At 34.9% G+C, this 24515-nt stretch overlaps 1 protein-coding gene across 15 annotated transcripts in view; it reads right to left on the reverse strand.

The window, feature by feature from the left end:
* Window positions 1-24515, reverse strand: part of DLG2 (discs large MAGUK scaffold protein 2) — a 2016902-nt gene that overhangs the window by 952621 nt on the left and 1039766 nt on the right. For 11 of the 15 annotated variants that reach the window (XM_060303825.1, XM_060303817.1, XM_060303816.1 and 8 more), the window contains one exon: window positions 11330-11371. The exons of the other annotated variants lie outside the window; for them this stretch is intronic. In XM_060303825.1, coding sequence (XP_060159808.1) covers window positions 11330-11371 — 42 coding nt within the window. The remainder of the gene's footprint in view (window positions 1-11329; window positions 11372-24515) is intronic. 15 annotated transcript variants of the gene reach the window in all.

Below are 24515 nucleotides of genomic sequence, written 5' to 3' on the forward strand. Positions count from 1 at the left end.
ATAAAGTGTTAGAGTGGTTAAATTTTTTGATAGGCTGATTGAGGTAAACCTCATTGAAAAAGTCACTCGAGTAGAGATCTTAAGGAAATGAAAGTAAGCTAGAAGGATATATGGGAAATGAATATTCTATGCGAAAGACTATGGCTGGCTTGTCTGATGACATCATGGAGGTCAGAGTAGCTGAAGCAGAGTGAGAAGAAAGACAGTATAAAATAAGATCAGAAAGGCAGAGAGGTGAGTGAAGGGAGAATGTGGAAAGTAGAACTTGTAAGCCTCATAAGCTATTGTGGGCAAATTGGCTTTTGCTGTGAATGAGGTTGGGAGCAATTTCAGAGTAGTAACACGATATGAATAATGTTTTAATAAGGTCATTCTTGCTGCTGTCCTGAAAATTTTGACTGTAGGGGGTCAAGGCTGGAAGCAGAGATAATAATTAAGAAAGTATTGCAATGATCAAGTTTAAAGGTAATGGTAGCTTGGACAAAACTAATGCACATGGAAATAAAAAGCAATGGTTGGGTTCTGGACATATTTTTAAGATAGTGGATATGGGAATGAGAGAAAGAGAGGAGCAAGGATGACTCCAGACCTATTGACATGAGCAACTAGAAGGCTACATTTACCACCAGCTGAAATGAATTTTGTGGATAGAGCAGGTTTCTAGGGAAAAATAAGAAGTTTGGTTCTGGACATGTTAATTTTGAGATATTTTTAGACATCTGAGCGGAGACATCAAGGGAACTGCTGGATATACAGGTCTAGCATTTCAAAGAAGATATTGGCATATAGCTGGTATATAAAGCCATGATCACTAGCTGAGTTACTGAAAAAAGCTCAAAACCAAGTCCTTGAGCACTGCAACATTTACAGTTGTCTATTTAATATATAGTTTCCTTACTGAATGGTGAATTCTGTGAAAACAAGGGACAAAGTGAAAGTAATACAAGAAAGTTGAGAATTTATGCAATAGAAGTGATTAGAATGAATTTCTACCAGATTTAAACTGGGTAGGAAAAGTAGTAAAGCTAGGAGAGAGGTGATAACCAGAAAAAAGGTAAGATCAATGAATATAAGATAAGGTAGGGGTCAAAAGATCATTGGAGTCAAGGTACATACAGATATCTAAGGCTTGTATTGGATTTTATATGGTTAAAATGTTTATCAAATTTAACATCAAGTATTTAATATGAGTCAAACAATTACTTATTTTATTCAATCTTAAAAGAATTCTATGAGGTGGCTCCAGTCTACACATAAGTAGACTCAGAGAAGTTAAGGAACTTTCTGGAAGTCGCTCAACTAACAGTGGCACTGTGTGAATCCAGCCAAGGTCTGCCTCAGAATCCCCTCTCCTGACTACAGATGGGGGCAGGGTGCCTGTCCTTTGGTACCAGTCCTCTTTCCCTGGGGCAGGGACTTTAGCTCCTATGAGCATGCTAGCTGTGTGAGGGATCAGAAAACCCTCTTCTTATTCTCTGTGTTCATATCCCTTGATGTCTTTGGTGAAGTATTCAGTGAAGTCTTCGTGAAAGTTCCATTCTGTCTCACAGGAGTTGAAAAGAGTTAAAGAGAGGTTTTATTCATGATAGGGTGAAATCATGCCAGGAAGCAGTTCTACCCTGGGTCCTGCCAAAGGAAAGAGAATTCAGGGGAACTGAGCTAGGGCATGGATCCAGTGCCCCATCTTCATAGTCTCATAAAAGTACTAGTAAAGTAGATGATTAGCAAATTAGCAGTTGGAATTGCAGAGCTGAAGATCCAGAGGAAGATGATAACTAGAGGCATAAATTTGGGAGCTATCCTCATGGTGAAGATAGAGGAAATAGATATGTTCTTACAGCCACCTGAACTCAGGAAAATGTCCAGCCAGTGAGAGAGATAAGTGTGCAAAGGTAGAATGGAATAATCACTTTGGGGATGGAAAACAGCATAACCACTCTGGAAAAGTCTGGCAGTTTCTTGAAAAGTTAAACGTGTATCTACAACATGTCCCAGCCATTCTACTCCTAGGCATTTACCCAACATAAATGAAAACATATGTTCATTTAAAGATAGTGTACAGAGTTCACAACAGTTTTATTTGGAATAGCCAAAAACTGGGGAAAAAAACCCAAATGTCCATCAACAGATGAACAGATAAACAAACTGTATTATATTCATACAATGAAATACTACTCAGCAATAAAAAGGAATGCTATTGGTATGAGCAAAAGCGTGGACAAATCCCAGAATAATCAGGCTAAGTGAAATAAGCCAGACTAAAAGAGCACATACCATATGATTCCATTATGGTTCCATTTATATAAAATGCTAGAAGATGTAAACAAATCTTTAGTGACACAGAGCATATCAGTTGTTGACTGGTACTGGACAGGGTGAGAGTAGGGAAGGTTTATGAAAAAACACAAGCAAACTTTAGGGGATGGTAGGCGTGTTCACTATCTTGATTATGGTGATGATCTACAGAGGGAGACATATGTCAAAATCTATCAAATTATATACTTTAAACATGTGGTTTATCATATGTCATTATACCTCAGTAAAGTTGTTAAAACAAGACATAAAAGGATGCTTGTCATCTAAATCTTGAATATATCTGGTTTTCTTAAAATGGGAAGGGTTTAAAACAGACAAAATGACTTCATAAAAAAGAAGTATGAAATAATGAAGAAAAGAAGCAGAAACTAGGACAATTTAGCCAAAACTTCTATTTTTTTTTATTCTATCTCTACCTAACTTCTGTTATTCTCTTCCCTCTCACCTACAGCAATTTTCCTAATGAAATTTCACACCTGTCCATTTCTGACACCATTTAACATTTTAGGAACAGTGAAAGTATTTTGGCTGTATGTTTCTGTCTGGCCTGCATTGCAAGTGGATCAACAAAGAATTTAAGAAAACCCAATTAATTCTGTTTTCCTTTTCCATTTTATCTAGTTTGGTTTTGGTATAGAAACAGGCTTAACCATGGTACTTACTTTTGACTTCAGAAATTGATTTTGACTCTATTTTTCGCTGTTGCTTAGGAAACAAAGTTTTCAAAGTCTATAAACTAGTAATCTCAGCAATCTTTGACAGACGAACTACTCCAAGAGATCTTGGGAATACTTTGTGCTCCCTTTCTTTGTCCAAATGCAAGGAAATTATTTGCAATTGTTTTCCCAATTTGGAAGGAATAAAAAGAAAATGTCACTAAGGATCATGCATGCAACCATACATACTAGAACCTCATCCCATTTTCCATTGAGCATTTAAAAGGGCATATTTGAAAATATATTCAAGGGCTTAATAGCAAATCTAAATTAGGACTCCATATCCAGGAACATTTGGGAATTTAACTGCATCATGTTGGAAAGTCTTCCCTGATGGGGAAGGACTTCTTCAGATTCAGGTATGTGGGCCAAAATGATCAATTTGTTTCCAGTTGGCACAGCTCAAATTACATTCTTGACTCAGTAACACTGAGCTCTTTCCAGCACATCCATTAAGGGAACTTGGCTCACGTTGAGGATGCCTGTAAGACCTAATGTCTATGAGAGCGACCATAACCATCACCAAGGGAGTATGGAACACTGGGTTCTGAGCAGCAGGGCCTTTACCTCAGCCCTGTAACTTTGCATGAAAAGCCTGCTGAGCAATCCCATGCCAGAGATCTCTGGGCATTTGGATAGTACAAATTCAAACTCCCTCAGCTCATTCACGGAAGCTCCATGGACACATTTTAAATAATTTTATTTAGAAACATGAATAAGTAGTTATCCACCAGAAATAAAGAATACATAGCAAGTAGTTAGTTATGCAAGGAAATAATGTATTAGAATCAGGTAGGCTTGACACAGACATGTTTTCACCCTAAAAAGACATCAGTGTATGGTGCTTTTTTCTAGCAATGTTCTAAGAGTCTAGCTCATGTAATTCACATAATGATGATAAATAATACTTATCAATTGTTTGATATGTACAAGACTGTGCTAAGTGCTTTACATGCAGTTTATACCTCATCACAACTTTGCAAAGTCAGGTATAGATCTTCTATACCTTTCGGTATAAATTTTCTAATGGGTCACTGTTTTAGTCCTTGTGCTTTAAATATACCAAGAGCACACCCTCCTCAGGTCTTATGACTCGCTCTAGCTTCTGCCTGGAATTCTCATTCTGAGATAGCCATAGGATCACTCCCTCGCCTCCTTCAAGTCTTTGCTAAAATGACACTTTTCCAATGAAGCTTTTTTTTAGTTGTTCCCTTTTTATTTTTCAAAACTAAATTTATTAGCGCCTAACATCATTTTCACTTATTTATTTCCTCTCCCACCATCCTCATTAGAATGCAAGTTCTATGAAGGCAGGGAATTTTACCTTTTTTTATTTACTAGCTTGAATGATGCCTGGTCCATTATAGGTACTTATCAAATATTTGGAAGTGATAAGTGGAAATGATGAGGCTTTAAGTAACAACCACTTGTTATCATAAACTAGGCTAAAAACAAAAGCAAAATCTTTAAATAAATCCTTGTTCATTGTTTAAGGTTAACTACTAGTTGTGGTAATAAGCCATGTTCAGATAATTTCATCTAAACTTACTTTGCAAAGCAAAAGGTTAAACAATTTAAGTGGGCAATACTTATGAGTTTATTAGCAGGTATTAGGTGCAAAAATAGTATGTGACATCCTAGGCTTTGCTTTCCTGAAACTTCCAATCTTGGCAGAGAAAAAACAGAATTTGAAACAATTAGAAGGCAATATATTAAATAGTTATTTCTCATTGATTCTATTTACTCATGTAACAAGTTACTACCTTCGTGTGCAAGATATTTTGGGTGAGGTCCAGGAGGTATAGAAGTGAATAAGAAGTGAATAAGAAGTGAATAAGAAGTTCCCGACTTCAAGGAGTTCACAATCTGGTAGAAGAAGTAGGATTTACTACAAGATAAAACTTGCTCAATAAATAAAAACTTGATAACTGGAATAAAATGTGCTAAAATTGAATAAAAAGATAAAATACTTTGAGAGTTCATAAGATGGAGAAATTCCAAAGACAGTATATTATGAAGCACTAAACCGTAATCAAATGCCAAACTGTATGGCAGAGACCAAAAAATGCTATTGCCTATCACTCCTGCAACTGAAATACACCAGGGATTTTGGTAAGCTTTCATGCAAAAATAACATATGCCAAGACTCATATTTCTCTTAGCTCCCTGTGAAAGGGCACTGAACATTAAACAGAATACAATACTGAATGATGTTTCCAGCTGTTTCTGAGAGCAATTTCATAACCTCAGTTTTGTTCTTCACGCCCAAGTTTTACAAACAAATTAAAAAGAAAGTCTAATATTAATTTTCCAAAGGTTAAATTTAAATTCATGCAAAATTGATGAAATACAACAAAATCTCATAAACGCAAGTTGTCACATCATATGTGAAGTATTACCTTCCAAAAAAGTAGAGACAAACAGAATGCCATCTATATTTCAACTATTTGTCTTATTTTTTCAGATGGTAAAAGTGCTGCTAATTATTGTAGAAAACCTAAAAATACACAACATAAAATAAAAGTAAAATTTACCTGTAATTCTGGTATCTACCTAGAAAACTGGTATATTTCCTTCTGTGTATAGGTGCACATTTAGATGCAGATGTAGTGATAAATGTAGCTACTGGTGTGATTACTGATAATAAATTGCATAATGTTTTAGCCATTATTGTGAGAAATTGGACCACCATTCAATATGCTTCACATACATGATTTCTTTTGGCTGCATGCTATTCCATTTCATGGATGTGACCACTATTATAAACAATGTTATGATAAAATAAGTATACAAAAATGTTCATTTGCTTTTCTGATTATTTCCCTAGGATGAATTCCTAGAATAAGATTAAAATGGTGAAAGCATTTTGAGACTCTATAAAGTGTTGCCAAATTGTCTTCCAAAATGTTACATGATATAAATCCTGTCCAGCAGAATCATGGAGTGATCATCTTCCCACACTCTTGGCAACTGGAGCACTGCCATATTCTTTTCCTAATTTGATGCACATTCATATTTTTTATTTACGTTGTTTCAAATATTGATTTAGAATGTTAAAAAACTTATTTGAATTTATCTTAATGTTTGTTAATTGTCTAGGATGTTGCTGATTTTTATATTGATTTGTAAGAGCTCTTTATAGTTTATATATAACTGTTTTATTTGCGGCTTTGCAGCTTTTTATATTTTAAACGTAGTATTTTAAAATTCTTATGTAGTCACATCTATTTTTTTCTTTGTGAATTCTTCTATTGTATTTATTATTAGAAAGTCCTTCTCAAAACTAAGACCAGTTAAATATGGACTTTTCATGGTTTTATTTTTACATTAGCCTATTAATACATATGTAATCACCTTGGTGTCTGATAGAAATAACTGATCATGTTTATTGAGTGAAGAGTATTTGCAAGCAGTATACTACATTAACTATATGAATTATCGCCTAGTTAATTCCCATAACCTCCTTATAACTATTACTTATATTAATAGTTATTGGGAATAACTCCTACTGTCCCTTTTTATATGTGAGGAAACTAAAGTTCAGAGAGATCGATTTGCTTATCCAAGATTACATGACTAAGTAAGTGATGTAGCTGGTGTGTGTTTGAACTCTGTCAGCCCCTAGAGCCTGTTCTCTTAACTACTCTTTATACCAATATAGAATGGCTCTAACTTTGTTTCTTAGCAAATTATCAGCTTTCTGAACACCAAGTTTTGAATACTCTATCTGTTCTTTCTTTGATTTGTATTCATTCCTTCATCCTATATGACATTATTGTTTACACTAAGCTCTATTTCACAGTTAGCCATTCTATTGAATTGGCCTGTCTGCCAGTTCTTGTGTCAGCACTGCACCATTTTTAAATTGTTACAGCTTTGTAATGCTTATTAATGTATGCTATTCATGCATATGTGCAGTAGGACAAATAGGGCATTCATTATTTTACCCTTTGACAACTAACATTACTCTTACCATCCATTTATTAGTCTAAGCAAACATAGAATCCTTCTGTTAGGTTTAAATACTTTATTATTTGGTCTAGGATGAATTGTATTAAATATTGAAAATTTTTAATTTTTTTCAATTTCACATTTCATATGCAGGAATATGGGTTAACTTATCATTTATTCAAATACCCTTTGACATCAATCAATAAAATTGTATGGTTTTCTTCATCTATATCCTGCATAGATAGTACTAGAGTTATTCCTAGGTATGTTGTACTTTTTGCTGCTATTGTAAATGGAATATTTAAAACTATATTTTTTCTTTATTGGAGTAATTAGGGAAGCAACTGATTTTTTTTAATACCTGTCTTATATTAGGCACATCTCGAGTTTTGGGGGAAAAAAGGAATTAATCTTCTATTGGATATGTCTCATTCTGTTTCATGTTATGTTTCAGTACTCAGAAATTTCAAATAATGTTAAAGCATAACACTAACAATGATTATCTTTCTTTTCCCCCAACTTTAATGGGGATTCTTTTAGTCTTTCAACATTAAGTATGAAAAAGATTGTAAGTCTGGGATAGCTGTTATTTACAAAGTTAAATATGTAGCCTTTTACTTTTAGGTTTCTAAGAGTTTTTGTCAGGATGAGTGTTGGATTTTATCAAATGCCTTTAACATATATTAGAATGATACTTTTTTGTTTATTTAATTTTAGATGTTATGATTTATGATAATAGATTTCTAATTAAACCACCTTTGCCTTCCAGGGATTCATTTCCACTTATCCTTCATAGATGATTCTTCAATTGATATTAATTTTTGCTGGGTGTATTTTATTTAAAATCTAATCATTCTTACTTATTAATGAGAATAGGTCATAATATTATTTTTATGCTTGTCTGTTTTGACATCCAGATAATATTAAATTTATAAACTGAACAAATAAATTAACAAATGACAAATTATACTTGGAGGATGTACTAGATAAGCATTCCAAGAACGAAAACTTAATATTTATACAATACACAGAATCAACTTAGGTATCATATAGCTCTCAAATTAGTTCCCCTCAAAATAGTCACCAATGTTGAACAGAGTTTTAACTTCTTTATGCCTCAGTTTCTTCATCAGTGAAGTAAACAGACTGAGCTGAATGATCCCACAGGTCTTTATTACCTCTAAAATTCTATGATCTCCAATTAATAATATCAGCATTTTCTTACAGACTTCTTACCCATCAGAGAGGTGAAGCTCCCACTTATCAAAATGACTCCCAAGCAGTCAGGAACTCTAACCACAAATTGAACCACTTACAGCCTTCCTGGAAGTGATTGCAAGAGGTCCTATATCCCTGTTTTCCTCAGATACTCTCTTTAATAACTATAAAATAATATTAAAAAAAATTTTTCCCATGATTATTTAATAGTGCAAATAAATATATGCAGAATTAACTGACAGATATAATGACAGCTGTGTTTTTAGACATACATATAAATCTAATTTTCTAGAAAGCAGAAACATTATTCAGCCTCTCCAATGTACTACTTGTCCAACAACGGAGAAATGACCCAATGTTAACAAGCGAATACAGTCATCCTTCTTGCACAAGCTATAAAGTCATGATTAATCATTTTTCTACGCTTAGGGCAAAATATTTATTTGTATTTAGAGGGATGTCAGTTTGGTTCCACAGAAATAAGAATTACAAATGGCTTAACTATGTAATACTTTTTCTTTTCTTTAATGCTAAAGTGGAAATGACTACATCATCACCCACTAGGGACTAGAAATGCAAATTTTCAATAAAGTGTCTTTACTTTAACTTCAGCTGAGCAGAACTGTTACTGTACTGTCCTGCTTAACAACTGGCCCCTATCTTTGTAGGAACAGTCACAGAATCTACAGAGTTCAGCAGCCCCACCCACAAAAATCACACACGTGATCGTTTTTGCTACGAAGAAAGAATATTGTACCAAATCCCAGCAACATAAGGGCTAACTCTGGGAACTGTCAGATGCATAAATGGGGGTAGGTATTTGTTATATAATGTCCCAATTTACTTTTATTGGTTACAAACCTTCAAAGAGATAGAATGTCAGAAGAGGAAAAAGACCAGAGATCTCTGAGCCAGCCCACTTGCCTTAGAGATGAAAGATCTAGGTCTCAGAGAGGTTCAGGTCTTGTCCAAGGTCACACCCAGGAGCCAAGCCAGGTCACAGACTTTGCTCTCTACTTCCCAGTGTAATTTTCTTTTCTCTATTACCACACAGTGTCTGTTCCTCGGACAGAATCACATTATTACAGCATTCCTCATTGGATGCATCCTCTGAGAACACAGCTGCTCTGAATAAGGACAGCTCAGGAACAAGGGGTCAGGGTATGGCCCATTCTCTTCAGAAATTTCAGAGAAGTTTGAAGAGGAGGAGGAAGGGTATAAGAGAAAGAGGTGATAATTCAAGAGCTTGAGCTAAACTTATTCTGAATGAAATTAAAAATAGATAGGGAAAATAATGCTGTATCAGAAAATGTCTTCTCCCAAAATAGATGAATGGATAAGATGTGAGATACACACACACACGTACACACACACACACACACACACACACACACACACACACAAAATGGAATATTACTCAGCCATTAAAAAAATTTTGCCATTTGCAACAACATGGATGAATCTAGAGGATATTATGCTAAGTGAAGTAAGTCAGAGAAAGACAAATACCATAAGATCTCACTTATATGTGGAAACTAAAAAGCAGAACAAACACAAAAATAAACAAAATTAAAATGGAAAAAGGAAAACAGACTCATAGATACAGAGAACAAACAAGTTGTTGCCATAGAGGAGCGGGTAGAAAGTTGGGGGAAATAGGTGAAGGGGATTAAGAGGTATAATTCTCCAGTTATAAAATAAATAAACCATGGGGATATAATATACAGCATAAGGAATATGGTCAATAATATTTTAATAACTTTGCATGGGGACAGATGATTACTAGACTTAGCACGATGATCATTTCATACCATATGCAAATGTCAAATCACTATGTAGTACACCTGTACTAACATAATATTGTACATCAACTGTATTTCAATAAAAAATTCAAGATGATGTACAGAAAAGGGACTTGGTGTCATAAGAGTGACTAACAATATACAAATCTCACTTACAGACCCTACTAGATTTACGATCACTGCCAAAACTCACAGAACATTCCAGGTGGAATGTTTTTGGCTGTTGGCATGGCCTTACATCTAGAATATTGTAGTGAAGTTATTCCAAATAGGACACCATCACACATCGATCCATTTTTATTACCACAGCCCCACAGCAGGATATGCTGCCTGCTTTGGTAACTCGGAGTTCTTTTGTACAACGAACTGTGATTACTTCATAAAGGTCAGTTCTCCCAAATCCCTGTAAACCATGGCACATCAACCCACCAAGATCATAGAAGCAATTAAAAGTGTTTAACCGGGAAGGTTGCCAGGACCAGATGGCTTCTGCCAGTGGGCTTTTGTTTTTGTTTTAAACTGTGCAACACTAGGGAAACAGCATTTATTTGCCTCATATCTATTTTCTAGTGGGTTCTTTTTCACATTTATAAAATAATGCATTCATCATAGGGATTCTCATTACATGGACATTAGAATGTGGGTCATAAGAGAAAATAATAGAGACTCTCTCCCCCTACCCCCCATGTCCATTACCACTCAGATCAGCTCAAAGTTTGCCATATATACTCTAATAGTATGTATGCATATAAAATCCTACTTCTGGAAGTAAAGGGTTCTTCAAGAGCTTTTGGAATTAGACTATAGACTATAGGATAACCCATATATGGGATAACCCATATATTAGGAAAGGGGTCAGAAGACTTTTAAGATAATCATTTTGTGCTACAAAAACTACTCTGCACCCCTAATTTTTGTAGTTTACAACTACCAAACACCACCACTTATTATCAATAAGATAACTATATCAGATAACTTATTTAACTGAGATAACGATGCTGCTTAGAAGCTTATTTAAATCATACAAACGTAGGGTTGCCATGGATCAAATCCTGGCTCTAATTTTTTTTTTCAATGAATTGACCTTGGGAAAACCATAATCTCTTCTGACCTTTGGAGACTATTATTATCCATAATTAAAACAGTATGATATTTGCACATTTACTTAAAGTACAAAAAAAAAGGTTGAGAAAAAGACCCAAATATATACATTGATTTGGTGTATGATAAAGTGACATCTCAAATCAGTGAGAAAAAAAATAAATTTTAAAATAGTATTGAGACAACTGGATAGTCACATGGAAAAAGAAAAAATTAGATCAGTACCTCACACTGTACACTAGAATGAATTCCAAATGGATCTGAGAGCTGGATGTAAAAAAGAAAAAAAAAAGAGGAAAATATGATTAATTCCTTAAAACATAAGAGAGGAGAAAGCTTCTGTAAATATAACTCAAAATCCACAAGCAATAACATATATACATACATATGTATGTGTATATATATAATATGAGCAATAAAACCATATACATGTATATATTTACATTTTTCAAAATATGAATAACAAACTGTAAAAATATACTTGCAACTTAGTTCACAGGCACAAAGATCTAATACTTTAACATAGAAAGAACCTCTAGAAATCTGGAAGAAAAATACCAAAGGCCCAAGAGAACAGTGGACAGAAGACATGAACAGACTGCACCCAAAAAGAAAGACAAAAGACCCTCAAACATATGAAAAGACGCTTAACATCACTTATAAGAGAAGTAAAATTCTACTAAGATACTCTTTCCTATTATTTTATTGGCAAAAATTCCAAAGTTTGATAACAACTTAGTTGACAAAAGAAGCAGGGATTCTCATATAATTGCTAGTGGGAGTACAAAGCATTAGATCTCCTATGACAGTGCATTTGACAGTACCTAACAAAATTACATATGTGTTTTCCCTCCAATCCAGAAATCTCACTTCTAGGAAACTACACTACAATCATGCCTCTATAAATACTAAAGAGCATATCCACAAGGTTATTTGTGACAACATTGTATACAACAGCAAGACACTGAAGAATTTCAAATATCCAATCAACAGGGAATTTGTTGAATAAGCCATGGTCATCTACCCAATAAGGTGCTATGTGGTTATAAAAAAGAATGAAGAAGATCTCTGTAGACTGTTATGGAATAATTGTAAGTATACTTAATAAGTGAAATAGCAAGCAAGATGTTTTTATCTCATTAGAAAGGAAGAAAAGAATAAACACACACACACACACACACACACACACACTTCATTACTTTTGTGGTAAGAGATGCCAAGTGGTAAACAGAAAATAATAATAATTGGTAACAATGTAAGCCCACCAATGAAAATCATTTTGTCCAGGATAGAATCTTTTATTTTTAAACTTGCTTTAGTACACATGTATATATGTTATTTTTAGTATATAAAGACTTTTAGATATTCTTAAAAGCTTTTAAAGAATTGCTTTAGTGTGTGACTATTTTACTTGTCCTCTGATAAGATAAGATTAGGCTTCAGTCAATACTTAAGTATTTCAAAAATTATGAATTATAATTATTTTAAGTAATCCAATTCCTTCTCAAAAGTATCCCACTTGGACAATGAATTATATATGACTACACCTACAGGGGAATGGGAGAAATGGAAAAAATGGAAGCAATACCTCTCTGCTATATCTTTTACCACAGTTTTTACTTCTGAATCACGTAAATGTACAAAATAAATAAAATTTAAGGGAAAGAAAACAATAAATTCTAACAACGCAAACAAATTCAAACAACCCAGCCTGTGTATCAGACTACTAATTTAATCCCAAAGAGAAAATAATTATTTCAAGTGACTTTTGAATACAGTTTATCTTATTTTGAGTGCATTCTAAGGAAAAAAGTTGAACTGCAAAAACCCTACATTTTATTCAATAGTTTCATTGTTTATTTGTATTATTAGTGTTATAATTTTGAAGCTATTTGCTGTATAATGTAGAATAAAGCAAATAAGTAAAAATATTATTAAGAAAACAAACATTTTTAGTGTAAGAGAAAGGAGTTATAAAGTCAAGGAATTTTAAGGAAATACTATGTAATGTTAGATTTGAATTGGAAATATCATTATCTACTCATGACATTCGAAAAAATATATATATTCCCTATCTGTTCACTAAAAGGGCCTAAGAAACAACACCCCAGTAGTCAAGAACATAACTAGCACCAAGATCTTGCTTTCTAATTATCATTTTCTACTGAAAGGAGACAGAGTTCCTTGGAGAGATGAGTGATTTTATACTTGGGGCAGGAAAAGTTCCAGAACGTGAGAGCCAATTTGAAGGGTTTCCTCTTGACCAAATGCGGACATCAAAGAAAATGTTGGTACTTTTTTAAAAATTGAAAGAGAACATTTGCCATCCTTAGAGTTGATTTTTATACTAACTCCTTATTCTAAGGGAAATGTATTAAGTCATCCTGCATTCACATAAGTAACATCTTAAGACAATGAAGGGAAACATTTTTATAGAAAAATGGCCTGTAGAAGAAATAACAGAATTAGAGCAAGTGAGCTACAGAGAGCAAATGTGGCAAAATGCTAACAATTGGTGAATAAGGTAAAGTTGTATAATGGTGTTTGTTTCCTGTTCTTTCAACTTTTTTGTAGGTTTTTAATTATTCAGAATAAAAGTGGGGGGAAGAAAGCTCAGTGTTATGGGAAAAAGCTGAGGAGATGATTAGATTAAAACATACTAAAGATATGATACAAATATAATTCATGAATCATGACTGGATCCTGGTTTGGAAAAAAAAATACTATAAACAATTGAGGAGGATAGTTGGGGAACTTGCATATGAACTGGATATTAATAACATTAAGAAGTAATTATTAGTTGTCTTTTGTGTGGTAATGCTGCTATGGTTATGTAGGAGATAAATACTGAAGTCATTCTGTCTGCAAGTTACCTTCAAATGGTTTTGTGAATTCTAGCTATCTGCATAGATCAGGGAAGATAAATTAATAGATAAGATAATGTCATAAATAGAAAGATAATACACATTTGGCATATGGTTAACAATTGTTGAATCCAGAAAGTATGGGTGTTCATTATATTATTCTTTCAACATTGTACTGACTTTTAAAATGTGTCTAATAAAATGCTGAAAAAATTAAAATTAAAGACAATATTGGGGGGTTATAATAGCATTACATATAAATAAAATAAAGTATACAATTTGTGTACATGGTCGTGCCATCTTAAGGTTCAGCTTCTGAATAAATGTTATTTTACCCTGTTCCTCTACTATCCTGTATTTTATAACACAGAATGCAATTAACATAGGAAGGAAATTGGGGATGCCTTATTGGATTGAGTGGACAATTTTGGGTTTAGTGAACATGAGATGAAGAAGGCTGAATTACTATAAAATGGTCCCTTGACTTCCATGTGTGTTAATTGGATCTTGTTGGCTAGTTCTGTATTTCCCAAAGGAAGATAGAAATGTTGATTTTCCTACTCTCTGTTCGAGTCCTTCCATTTAAACTCAGCCAAGTGAAGAATAACAATAATCCTCCCTGTGCACATCCCCTCCACACACCAAACCTCCCACGTACATACCGGTGATACACTAATTTAACACACCGATTAAAGACTCCATTTACCATATTCGTATAACTTTGCCTTTAGCTCCCTTACTTCCACTGCAGGCAGAACTGCTGTTAGTATTTCAGATGAGTATTTTGTCAATCCTTTCAATTTTGCCCATCACTGAGTCCTTGTCCTAGGATTAGACCAAGACATGTTTTGGCAGTTTAGCTCTTTGTTTAAAGTACTGTGTTCCCCAAATTTACTTATGTTAAAATTTTTTTTTTACCAAAAGGTGCTAAACTATTTAGAATATATATAACTCAAAGTTTAGTATATTAGATCAAGTTCTGGGTTCTCCTTTGTTATTTTGTTTTGCTTTAAAATTTTAATCCTTGCCATTTTGCTTTCCAGTACTATTATATTTTGCTCTGGAGAAAAGAGAAAAAGAGAGAGACTTTGAATTCATAGATTAATTCATAGACGTAAGGAATTATTAAGACATTTGAATGAAGTAGTAAATTCTTAGTTCACCTTTAAGTTACAGCTGATATATTTCCCTTGCAAGTCTTCCCAAACACCTAGACAGGGACTAAACCAATCTATACCCCAGGAACTAGCACATTACAAGGACTGGTAAAGACTCATTAAATATTTCTTGAATGAATAATGTATCCATCCCTACAATGTTTACCATACTATGGTATAACTATTTCAACATATCAGTCTCCCTTCAATGGATCTAACATCGAACATTTTTATCTTGGTTGAGTGAGATGATGAAGGATAGTCTTGGGAAAATTAATCTGGCAAGAGTTTCCAGGGAGAGGGGTAAATTTGAGGAAGAACACATTGAAGGAATAAGGAAGACTAGCTGTATATAATTTGTATGTAAAGCTACAGAAATTCCTTTAGAGCCGAGGATTGAACCTAAGATCAGGACAATCCATTCCTATTCTTAGAACATTAGGCTGATGGCACAACGAAGCCCAGTGACTTACTTGTGTGGCCTTGGAATTAAAGTTAAAATTCAGGAACTCACTTAAACCTTTAAAGCCTTAGCATAAAAGTAAGATATTGTATGGGAGCTATTTCAGTGGCAACAAATCTTTGTAGCGGAGATTTACATTGCATGATTGTGAAAATTGCTTTATTTTCATTCTGTATATCGTAGTGAGTCCACATTGCCATCATTAAATATTTATTCAGTACTTCTGCTAAGTTGCTGTAGCAAAATGAGTTTTTAACATCTCTTCCTATCTAATTATAGACAAAATAGATAATATGAATATAAAAGGGCACGAACACAAAGCAAATAACATTCATATTGAAATATTTACAGCTTTATTGAAACAGTCACATGGGGAGAGCTGTATGAAAAGACAAAGTATATAGAAAATATGGTCTAATGAAAATAAATGAAATGAAATATAGAAAGCACAAGTGTTGGCAAACATAGTTGAACCCAAATACATAAAGATAAGAGTGAAATAGAAAAACTGGAAAGTGAAGTGCCTGGGGATTAGTGAGGGTAAATCAAGGAGGGTTTCAAAGAAGAGGTGAGCGTAAAGTGGACATTCACTTAAGTAGACTCCACTTCCCTCTTCTTATTCACCAAAATGTTTACAAGAATCTTTTCTGTGTCAGCCATGCTGGGTGCAAAAAATGCAGATATAAATAAGCCATTGTTCCTATTGTCTAGGAGTTTAGAGTCTAAAAGAAAGGCATAAAAAAGATAATTGCCATTCAGTGAGGTAAATGCTTGGGGGAGGAATCTGGAGTTAGGAAAGACTCAAGAAATTGAGATCTGAGGCTGAGTAAAAGTTTGCTGGGCACAGAAAGCAAAGAACAGCATTCTCACAAAAGAGACTGCATGTGCAATGCTTACACATAAGGGATTTATTTGTATAAATAGTTAGGACCATACTCCCTGGCAGGAGCAAATACATGCACAAGTCAATATCTGCAGATGAAGTAGTAAAGTTCGAGTATGTGCAGAGGGATGATGGAAAAGGCGTATGAGCAATTTGGCAGAAGGCAGATTGGAAAGGACTTTTTATGGTATACTGATGATTCTGGACTTTATTCCGTAGGTAATCATTAGGTAAGTGAAGGTTCTAAGAAGGGACAATCAGATAAACAATTCAGAAGCCATTAATATATGCAGTGTTAGGACAAGGATGGGACATTCTAAGCACCTTCCATTTTTGTGCTTCTGGGTGGGTTTAAGGGTCAGATACTCAGCTCAATAGCACTCAGAAAAATAGGTGTTGACGAGGTATTTCGGGGACATTCAATCAAGGTCAGGTTGTGGGAATATGACTATACTAGCAACTAAAAAAAATAAAAACATATTTTCTTCATACTTTCCCATTAATATTTATCTTCAAATTCCTGTTAACTTCAGAGATCACCACTGGATTTTGTCACAAATTAAAATATTTATCATTAGGAATATTCAATCAAGTATCACAAAACCTCATTCCTGCCACTCAAGACTTAAATTTGCAAAATATTAAGAGCCTCGAGCCAGCCAGGAGATGTCCCAGACCTAGGGTGACAGTAGTGCAAAGGCTGGAAGGACCTAAGCATTAATGTAGTCTAATCTCTACTTCACAAATAGGGAGATAGATATCCAGAGTTGTCATATGACTTGTCTGAAGTTCATACAACTAGTTTTATAGAACTAGAGTTTTAAGTTCTATCTTTTGATTCCCTGTCCAGTGCTTGTTCTGCAACACTGGACTGCCTCTCTTCAAGTCATTCTTTAAGGACATGGCTCTGTCCATTAGGATAGTATTACAGTGTCCTCATTTTGAGGCCACTAAAGCCTGACCCACAAATAGCCTAGGTGAATGTAACAGCATTTCTATATCTTTATGTCGAAGAAATATACAAAATCCTCCATGAAATGAGCATGAAGCTTCCTGGAGGAAAGTGTACAGTTGTCTTTTACAAAACACTGTGCCTGGGGAAGGCAAATCACCCTAAAGGAGACTGAACATATGCTCTGAAAATCCTACTTGACGTCATTCACAGAAACTGCACAGTAAATACGCAAGATACAGAGAAGTGACATATTATTTTTACCAGGTAATGTCAAATGAGCAGAGAAAAGTAAGGATTAGCTCTACTGGAAGTAGTCTAAAGCCATTTTCTCCAGGGGTAATTGAAGAAAAACCCCCAAAATTAGCATATCCAGTGAGGCGTGCTTTTGAAGATACTTTGCAAAACAAACTCTCTGAAAAGCAAGTTGTTTCCCCGTCTCCTTTACATTTTGAAGAAATGGTACCAAATACCATAAGACGGGGTAAAAGAAGTTTTCTAACTTGATTGCTCCTCTAATCATTCTCGATATTTATACCTTAAAAGCAAATATTTTTCCAAAGTTTGATTAAAATGTTGATCTTTATGTCTAGGTAAAACTCATCTAGCTGATCCACCATTGGTGAGCTATAGACTTTCAGCTCTACCTTTGAATGAGGTGGTAGAAGTAGTTCATTCTCATATTTATGATATCCTGCGGCGATGGGCAATGGGCATGCTTCTGTGGAATTAGTAGCTTCCAACTGGGGTAAGACTCTCAAGACCTCTTGTTCCATTTTTCTGTGCTCCTCTCAATATCACCTTTCTTTAAACCCTATTTCTGATCCTCTGCGTGTTCCTTCACTGTTGCAGTGAATATGCTGCTCAGTTTACAGATGCACCCAGCACACAGTAGGTGTTCATTAAATAATTATTGCATGCTCTTAAAGGGATGCTACCTAATTTAATCCTCACAACAATGCTTTGATGATGATACTATTAACAATTGTAGATACTATTTATTTTACTCCCACTCTGTGTCAGATAAGGTACTGAAAACTTGACATATATTCCTTTTATCCTGTGAGGTAGAATTCTCATTCTATAGATGAGGCAACAGGCTCAGAGGAATCAAGTAACTTGTTCAAGTTCACATATCCAATAAGTATCAGATTCTAAGTACAAACCTGGGTCTTACATTAGCTGCTGCTGCTACTATTCTACTACTGCTACTACTATTAAGACTACTACTACCACCAGTAGCACCAGTATTTTTCTTTTCTTTGATCAAATTGGATGAGTCCAACTTCTAAACAATAATCTTCTTGAGGGGTGGGAGCAAGTCTTATTTATATTTGTTGAATTCAAGTGAATAAAATGGAATCAAAGGGAGGTCACACTAGCCTTTCCCCTATGAGGAATGCCTTTGTCTAAATCTTTCTACCTCCTTTGTGCTAGGATACAAAACCAAAATAAAGTTAAACACAACTTAACAGAAATAAAGTTAAAGACAATCCAACCACCAAGTCTTTGATTATAGTTTAAGCTTCATTTCTGATGACAAATGAAAAAAATGACATTTGCTGTAACCAGAAAGTCTGCTAGATATGACCAAAAAACAGAATTATGAGCCGATAGGGCACGATGAGCTGTGACAAGATGGAACCAATAGGTTATTTTTTTCTTGGCTGGCATAGCCTGGCTTCTCTCCAATACAAGACTTGTGACATCATCTCCTGTCTCCTCTCCTCCCAAACCATCTTGTGGAAGTGTATCTCATTTTAAAAAAAATGATTATAGCACATTTTTTTTCTCTTCACAGTACATTGAAACATAATGTTCTAAAATGTTTCTACTTGTCTTCCATAAGATTGAAATCAATAAGAGTTTGTGAAGAAATATTTTTTCTCAGTCAAACGGAGATAATCTGGTGGGGGAGGGAAAGGCATACCTCCCATGAAACTGCTTTTAGCCCTAGAAGCCCTTCTGTTTTACCATGGGAACTGCTCATAGGATGTTTCGTATCTAAGGGAAGTTATGAGGTCTCAGGGCTATTTTCTGGCAGTTGCTTGAATTTCACTCTTTGCTAATGGGTGTGCTGGAGTTGGCTCCTATAGGCGAGTGAGAGATAATTGTCTTGTGAGCTAGTTGTCAAAATGTTGGTAGCTTGAAATCAGTCATGGTGAGAGTATTTACACCATGGATATCAGCAAATGCTACAAATCAGAGCCTTTTTTTAAAGAGCCTGCTTATAGCACATCATTGCATTTAACTCTGGTTATGAGGACCTCTATCACAAACAACTAAAATTATCATGAAATAGGAAGGCACTGGGCCACCGTATATGATGGTGCAAGCCGTTCTGTGCCCCCAAGGAAACTACCTGAGCAAGGACTGAAATTCAGCCCACATTCTGGTCCCTGAGCTGTGTGCCTTGGCGTGGTGCAGTGATCTTCCTGAGGAGGATGTATGTTTCCATTTTGCAAAAAGCTCCTTTATGAGCTAGCAGTGTCTTTGTATACATCAGATTGCATACGTTCCTACGCTGATGCTCCGCAAGTCACCTCCAGTGTCACAATTGCAAATTACGTCAGTCATGTCATTCCTTCTGTGCCCTTTATTTCAAATTACAAGGACTAAAATTACTGATTGGTTAAGGTTACCAGTGCTCTGAGGATAGCCATTTCTTATTTTATAGATGAATATCCTGTATTTCAGAGAGGTTAAGAAATTTGTCCAAAATTGCATAGCTAATAAAAGAATAGGAGTTCAAATCTCCATGCATCTGTCTCTAAGATCTCCCCAAACGAATAGTATGCTGACCAAACTATGGCACATATGGAAATTATTTCTCTAGAATACAGGTTTCTAGGAAAGTTTTAAAACTTGTGATGTAAAACGAATACACAAAATGCATTTCACTTTTTAAAACAAAGTTTTAATCATCATTTTAATGTAGTTATTATCTGTGGTGTAATTCTTATCATCACCCTCATTTTATGGAGGAAAAAAATCCTCAAATCAGAGAAGTTAAAGAGTTGAGAATTGTCCATAAACACTGAAAAGTCTTGGCATTCAACCATACTGAACACCATTAACAAGTAACATATGTAAAGAGTTTTAGTTTACAGACATTACCATATTAAAGAAAAACAAAGTAAAAGTGTGTTATGTGATTTCTGAGGCTAGGTCATAAAAAGGATAACACTTCTGCCTGGCTCTCTCTCTTGGGACGCTTGCCTTTGGAACTCATCCTTTATGTTGTGAGCGAGTCCAGGCCACATGGAGAGGCCACGTGTAGATGTTCCAGGCTACAACCACAGTTAAGAAGGCAGCAGACAGCCAGCATTTACTACCAAACATTTGAGTGTTGAAACTTTGGATGATTCCAGGCCCTGTGAGTCTCCTGGCTGAGACCCCAGACATATGAACCAGAAACATGTCATCCTCGCTGTGTCTTATATGAATTTCTGGTTACAGAAACTATGAGATAAAAACCATGAGTGGCAAGTCACTAAGGTTTCAGGTCACTAAGGTTTCAGGTAATTTCTTAGGCAGAGTAGAAAATGAGTATAGTCATCACTGGGTAGAGAACAGGAAATACTAGCAGACAGAACCTAGAACCATGCCTGGAACATAGTGGGGACTCAACAAATATGTGCTGAATGAAGAAAAGAAGCCCAACAGAAAAATAATATAGACTTCTAATTATCGTCTGGTAAGGATCATAACTTTTCATGATCAATATATTTTTTGTCCTTTTCTTGTAAATGATAAAAACTCCCCCACAAAACCACTGAGAACACTATTCCTAGGATGAGAAAGCTCTGCAAATAACTCAGAGTAAAGTACTTGTAAAATCTCTAGGGATTAGAGTACAAATACATAAGGCTGTTTTGTTTTGTTTGTTTTATTTCACATGAAATCCTATTCAAACAACATTCTCTAGCCCTTCAGTGGGAAAAACTTAAAGGTGAATTATGTGACCACCTAGAGGGGTGGGATAGGGAAGGTGGGAGGAAGATGCAAGAGGGAGGAGATATGGGGATATATGTATATGTATAGCTGATTCACTTTGTTATAAAGAAGAAACTAACACACACACACAAAGAAATATATGAAAATACCCCTCCCCCCCCAAAAAAAGGTGAATTAATTCATTTGTATTCTTGGGAGAATATGAGTATTACAGTGCTCAGCCAGGGATACTGGTCTAGAAGAATCAGTATATAGATGAAAGAATTTGTACTGGAGTTAAACCAAGTTTCAAATTCTGATTCTACCCCATCTTAGCCCTGTGGCAGATTTAGTGGCTGTTAACACTTAAAAAATAGTTTTCCTATCCCAGGCACCATTTTAAGTAATATATATGCATTAACGTGTTTAATACGTATAGGAACTATAAATCATTGTTGATCCTGTTTTTATCCTGAGGACCCTGAGGCCCAGAGAAGCTAAGGAACTTCAAAGTAACACCGCTAGTAAGTGACAGAAGCAAGATCCAGGTTCATGCTCTTGAGTAATATGCCATCTGTAAGCCTCCATGTACTCAGTAAAAGAGGTTAATAGATGGGCGTTATTAATATTGCGTTGTTCATTATTATGGATTTTTTAGGAAGCAGTGGTAAGAATATCACAGTGGTAAAGAGCATGGACTCAGGTTCAAGTACTGGAACCACTGACTATGTGTCTTTGGGCAAGTTATTTAACATTTCAGGGCTTCAGCTTTTTTTTTTTTTAAATATAAAAATGATATTAATAGTAAGGCCTGTAAGAGTTATTTTATAAATGAAGTGAGATGATACATGTAAAAGACTTACAATAGTGTTTGGAATATAGCACACAATAAACAATTTGTTTTTTACCCATATTGCTCAAATATACTTAGTTTAAAAAAATAAAATCATGCTATACATTTTTCTGTCACCTGCTTTTTCTCCATGTGATAGCATATCTTAATTAAAGTACATCTGTCAACATTTTCATTGGCAGCATATAATTCTAATGTATCACTATACTATAATTCAACTAATTTCCTATTGTTAGACATCTAGGTCTTTCAAATTTTCTTGTCTAGTGTAAACAACATTGCATATGAACACCCGTATGCACAAATGTCTGCATAGTTTACCTTAGGTTAAATCCCTAAGACTGAAACTTCTAACTTCATAGTCACATAATTTTAACAATAATGAAGGAAATCGTATAGAGGAGTTAAATGACCTATTCAAAATCTTTCAGAACCAACGTGAGTTCCCTAATTAGAAAGAATAGCCTCCAAAACCACAGTTACATAATTACATTCTTTTTCTCAATGCAAAGATTTAAAAGGGACTAAGGCTCCTCAGCTAGTAAAAGGCCAGGCTAAATTTGAAACCAGATGTGTTTGATTCCCAAACTTCACTCTTTAACCCATAAAAGGTGATGTGTGTAAGGCATCTTCTTTACTTAATAATATAATCTGAAAACTGGCTTAGGTGCCTTGGCATATTCAGATGAAGAGATTCAATAGACATAGGTATTGAATTCTTTGCATCCTGGTGAAGCACTGCTCTTTTTATTTATTATACTTCTAAGAAATAAAAAAAAAAACATGCTACATAAAAGGACAGTCTTGATGGAAAACCTTATTTAAGTTTGCTTCTAAGAGAGGAAAATATATCTTTTTCAATAAAGACTGATGTTTCTAAACCCCAAATATCACTCATTCAAATACCCATTACCACCACATGGTCAACCCCTTCATCAATATTTTAAGAAAACAACAAAACTTGTTTTGGAAAATAATTCTTTCATTTTTGCAGTAAGTTGTTTCATCACTAACAAAACTAGATAAATGCCCTTAATTAGGACAGACTACTTCTCATAGGTTTGAGTCAAGAGATGCCAAAATGAGTTCTTGGATGGTGGCGTTAAGGATCTCTCAGGTCTATCTTTCCTAATGTAAACATTTTCTTCCCTTTATTCTATCCCACTCTTGTTTATATACAATTTAGTTCAATTAAACAATCATATTTATTTCCAATCAACTAATTACTTTATTCCTTAATGTTTTGAGGGTCTGCTATGTCCTGGAAATAAAACCTGAAGACAATATAGTCTCTTCCTGTGAGAAACTCCTAGTCTAACAGATGGATAATGTGATCTTCAATTTTTTCTGAAATATAAAATGCCTTACAAATTCAAGCTAGGCTTAAAGAGGTGCTATATATTGTGGTGAAAAACTGGAACACACACAAAGGAAACACAAAACATATGCTAACCAAAAAGAGGTGGTAGAAAAAATAGTTTTAATTGATGCCATGGCAAATTTAAATTTTACAAATTACTGTGGGACTTTCATATAATAGAATGGAAGGCACAGTTTAAGTGCATCCACATTAGGACCACTCAACATACTAAAAATATAATCAAATGTAAGTTCTATATCATAATTGCCATAAAGAGAAGCAATTATTTATCTTAAGGGGGGAAAAAGTCTATTGGCACTTGAGGAACAAAAATAGCAGTTTGCTGTTTAATGTATCCTCCTTTTCTCATTTCTCTATGAGAATCTCAGAACTTCATTTCCCTTGTTTCTTAAATATGTATACTTCAAATAAGAGCTCAGACTCTTAAGAGATGTTTTGCTCACACTCTTCCCATCTTATATATTATTTCATGGACACAATGCACGGAATGAAAATGATTTTAAATGAGTCTTCATTACACTCCTTACCAACTTCATAGAAATATGGAAATCTATGATTTTAATATCTTTTTAAAAAATCATTAACACCCTAGTCTTTATATGTATTTATGGTCATTTTTCCTTTTTGCAGCATGACCATATTACTCTTTTTTTTTTTTTTTTTTTGTGGTATGCGGGCCTCTCACTGCTGTGGCCTCTCGCGTTGCAGAGCACAGGCTCCTGACGCACAGGCTCTGCCGCCGTGGCTCACGGGCCCAGCCGCTCTGCGGCATGTGGGATCTTCCTGGACCAGGGCACGAACCCGTGTCCCCTGCATCGGCAGGCGGACTCTCAACCACTGCGCCACCAGGGAAGCCCAACACCCTAGTCTTTAAATTGTTTCCTGTACCCATGACTCTTTAGCTATCCTTATAATGCTTTGT

Source organism: Globicephala melas, chromosome 8 (assembly GCF_963455315.2).
Source record: "Globicephala melas chromosome 8, mGloMel1.2, whole genome shotgun sequence".
Classification (NCBI taxonomy): Eukaryota; Metazoa; Chordata; class Mammalia; order Artiodactyla; family Delphinidae; genus Globicephala; species Globicephala melas.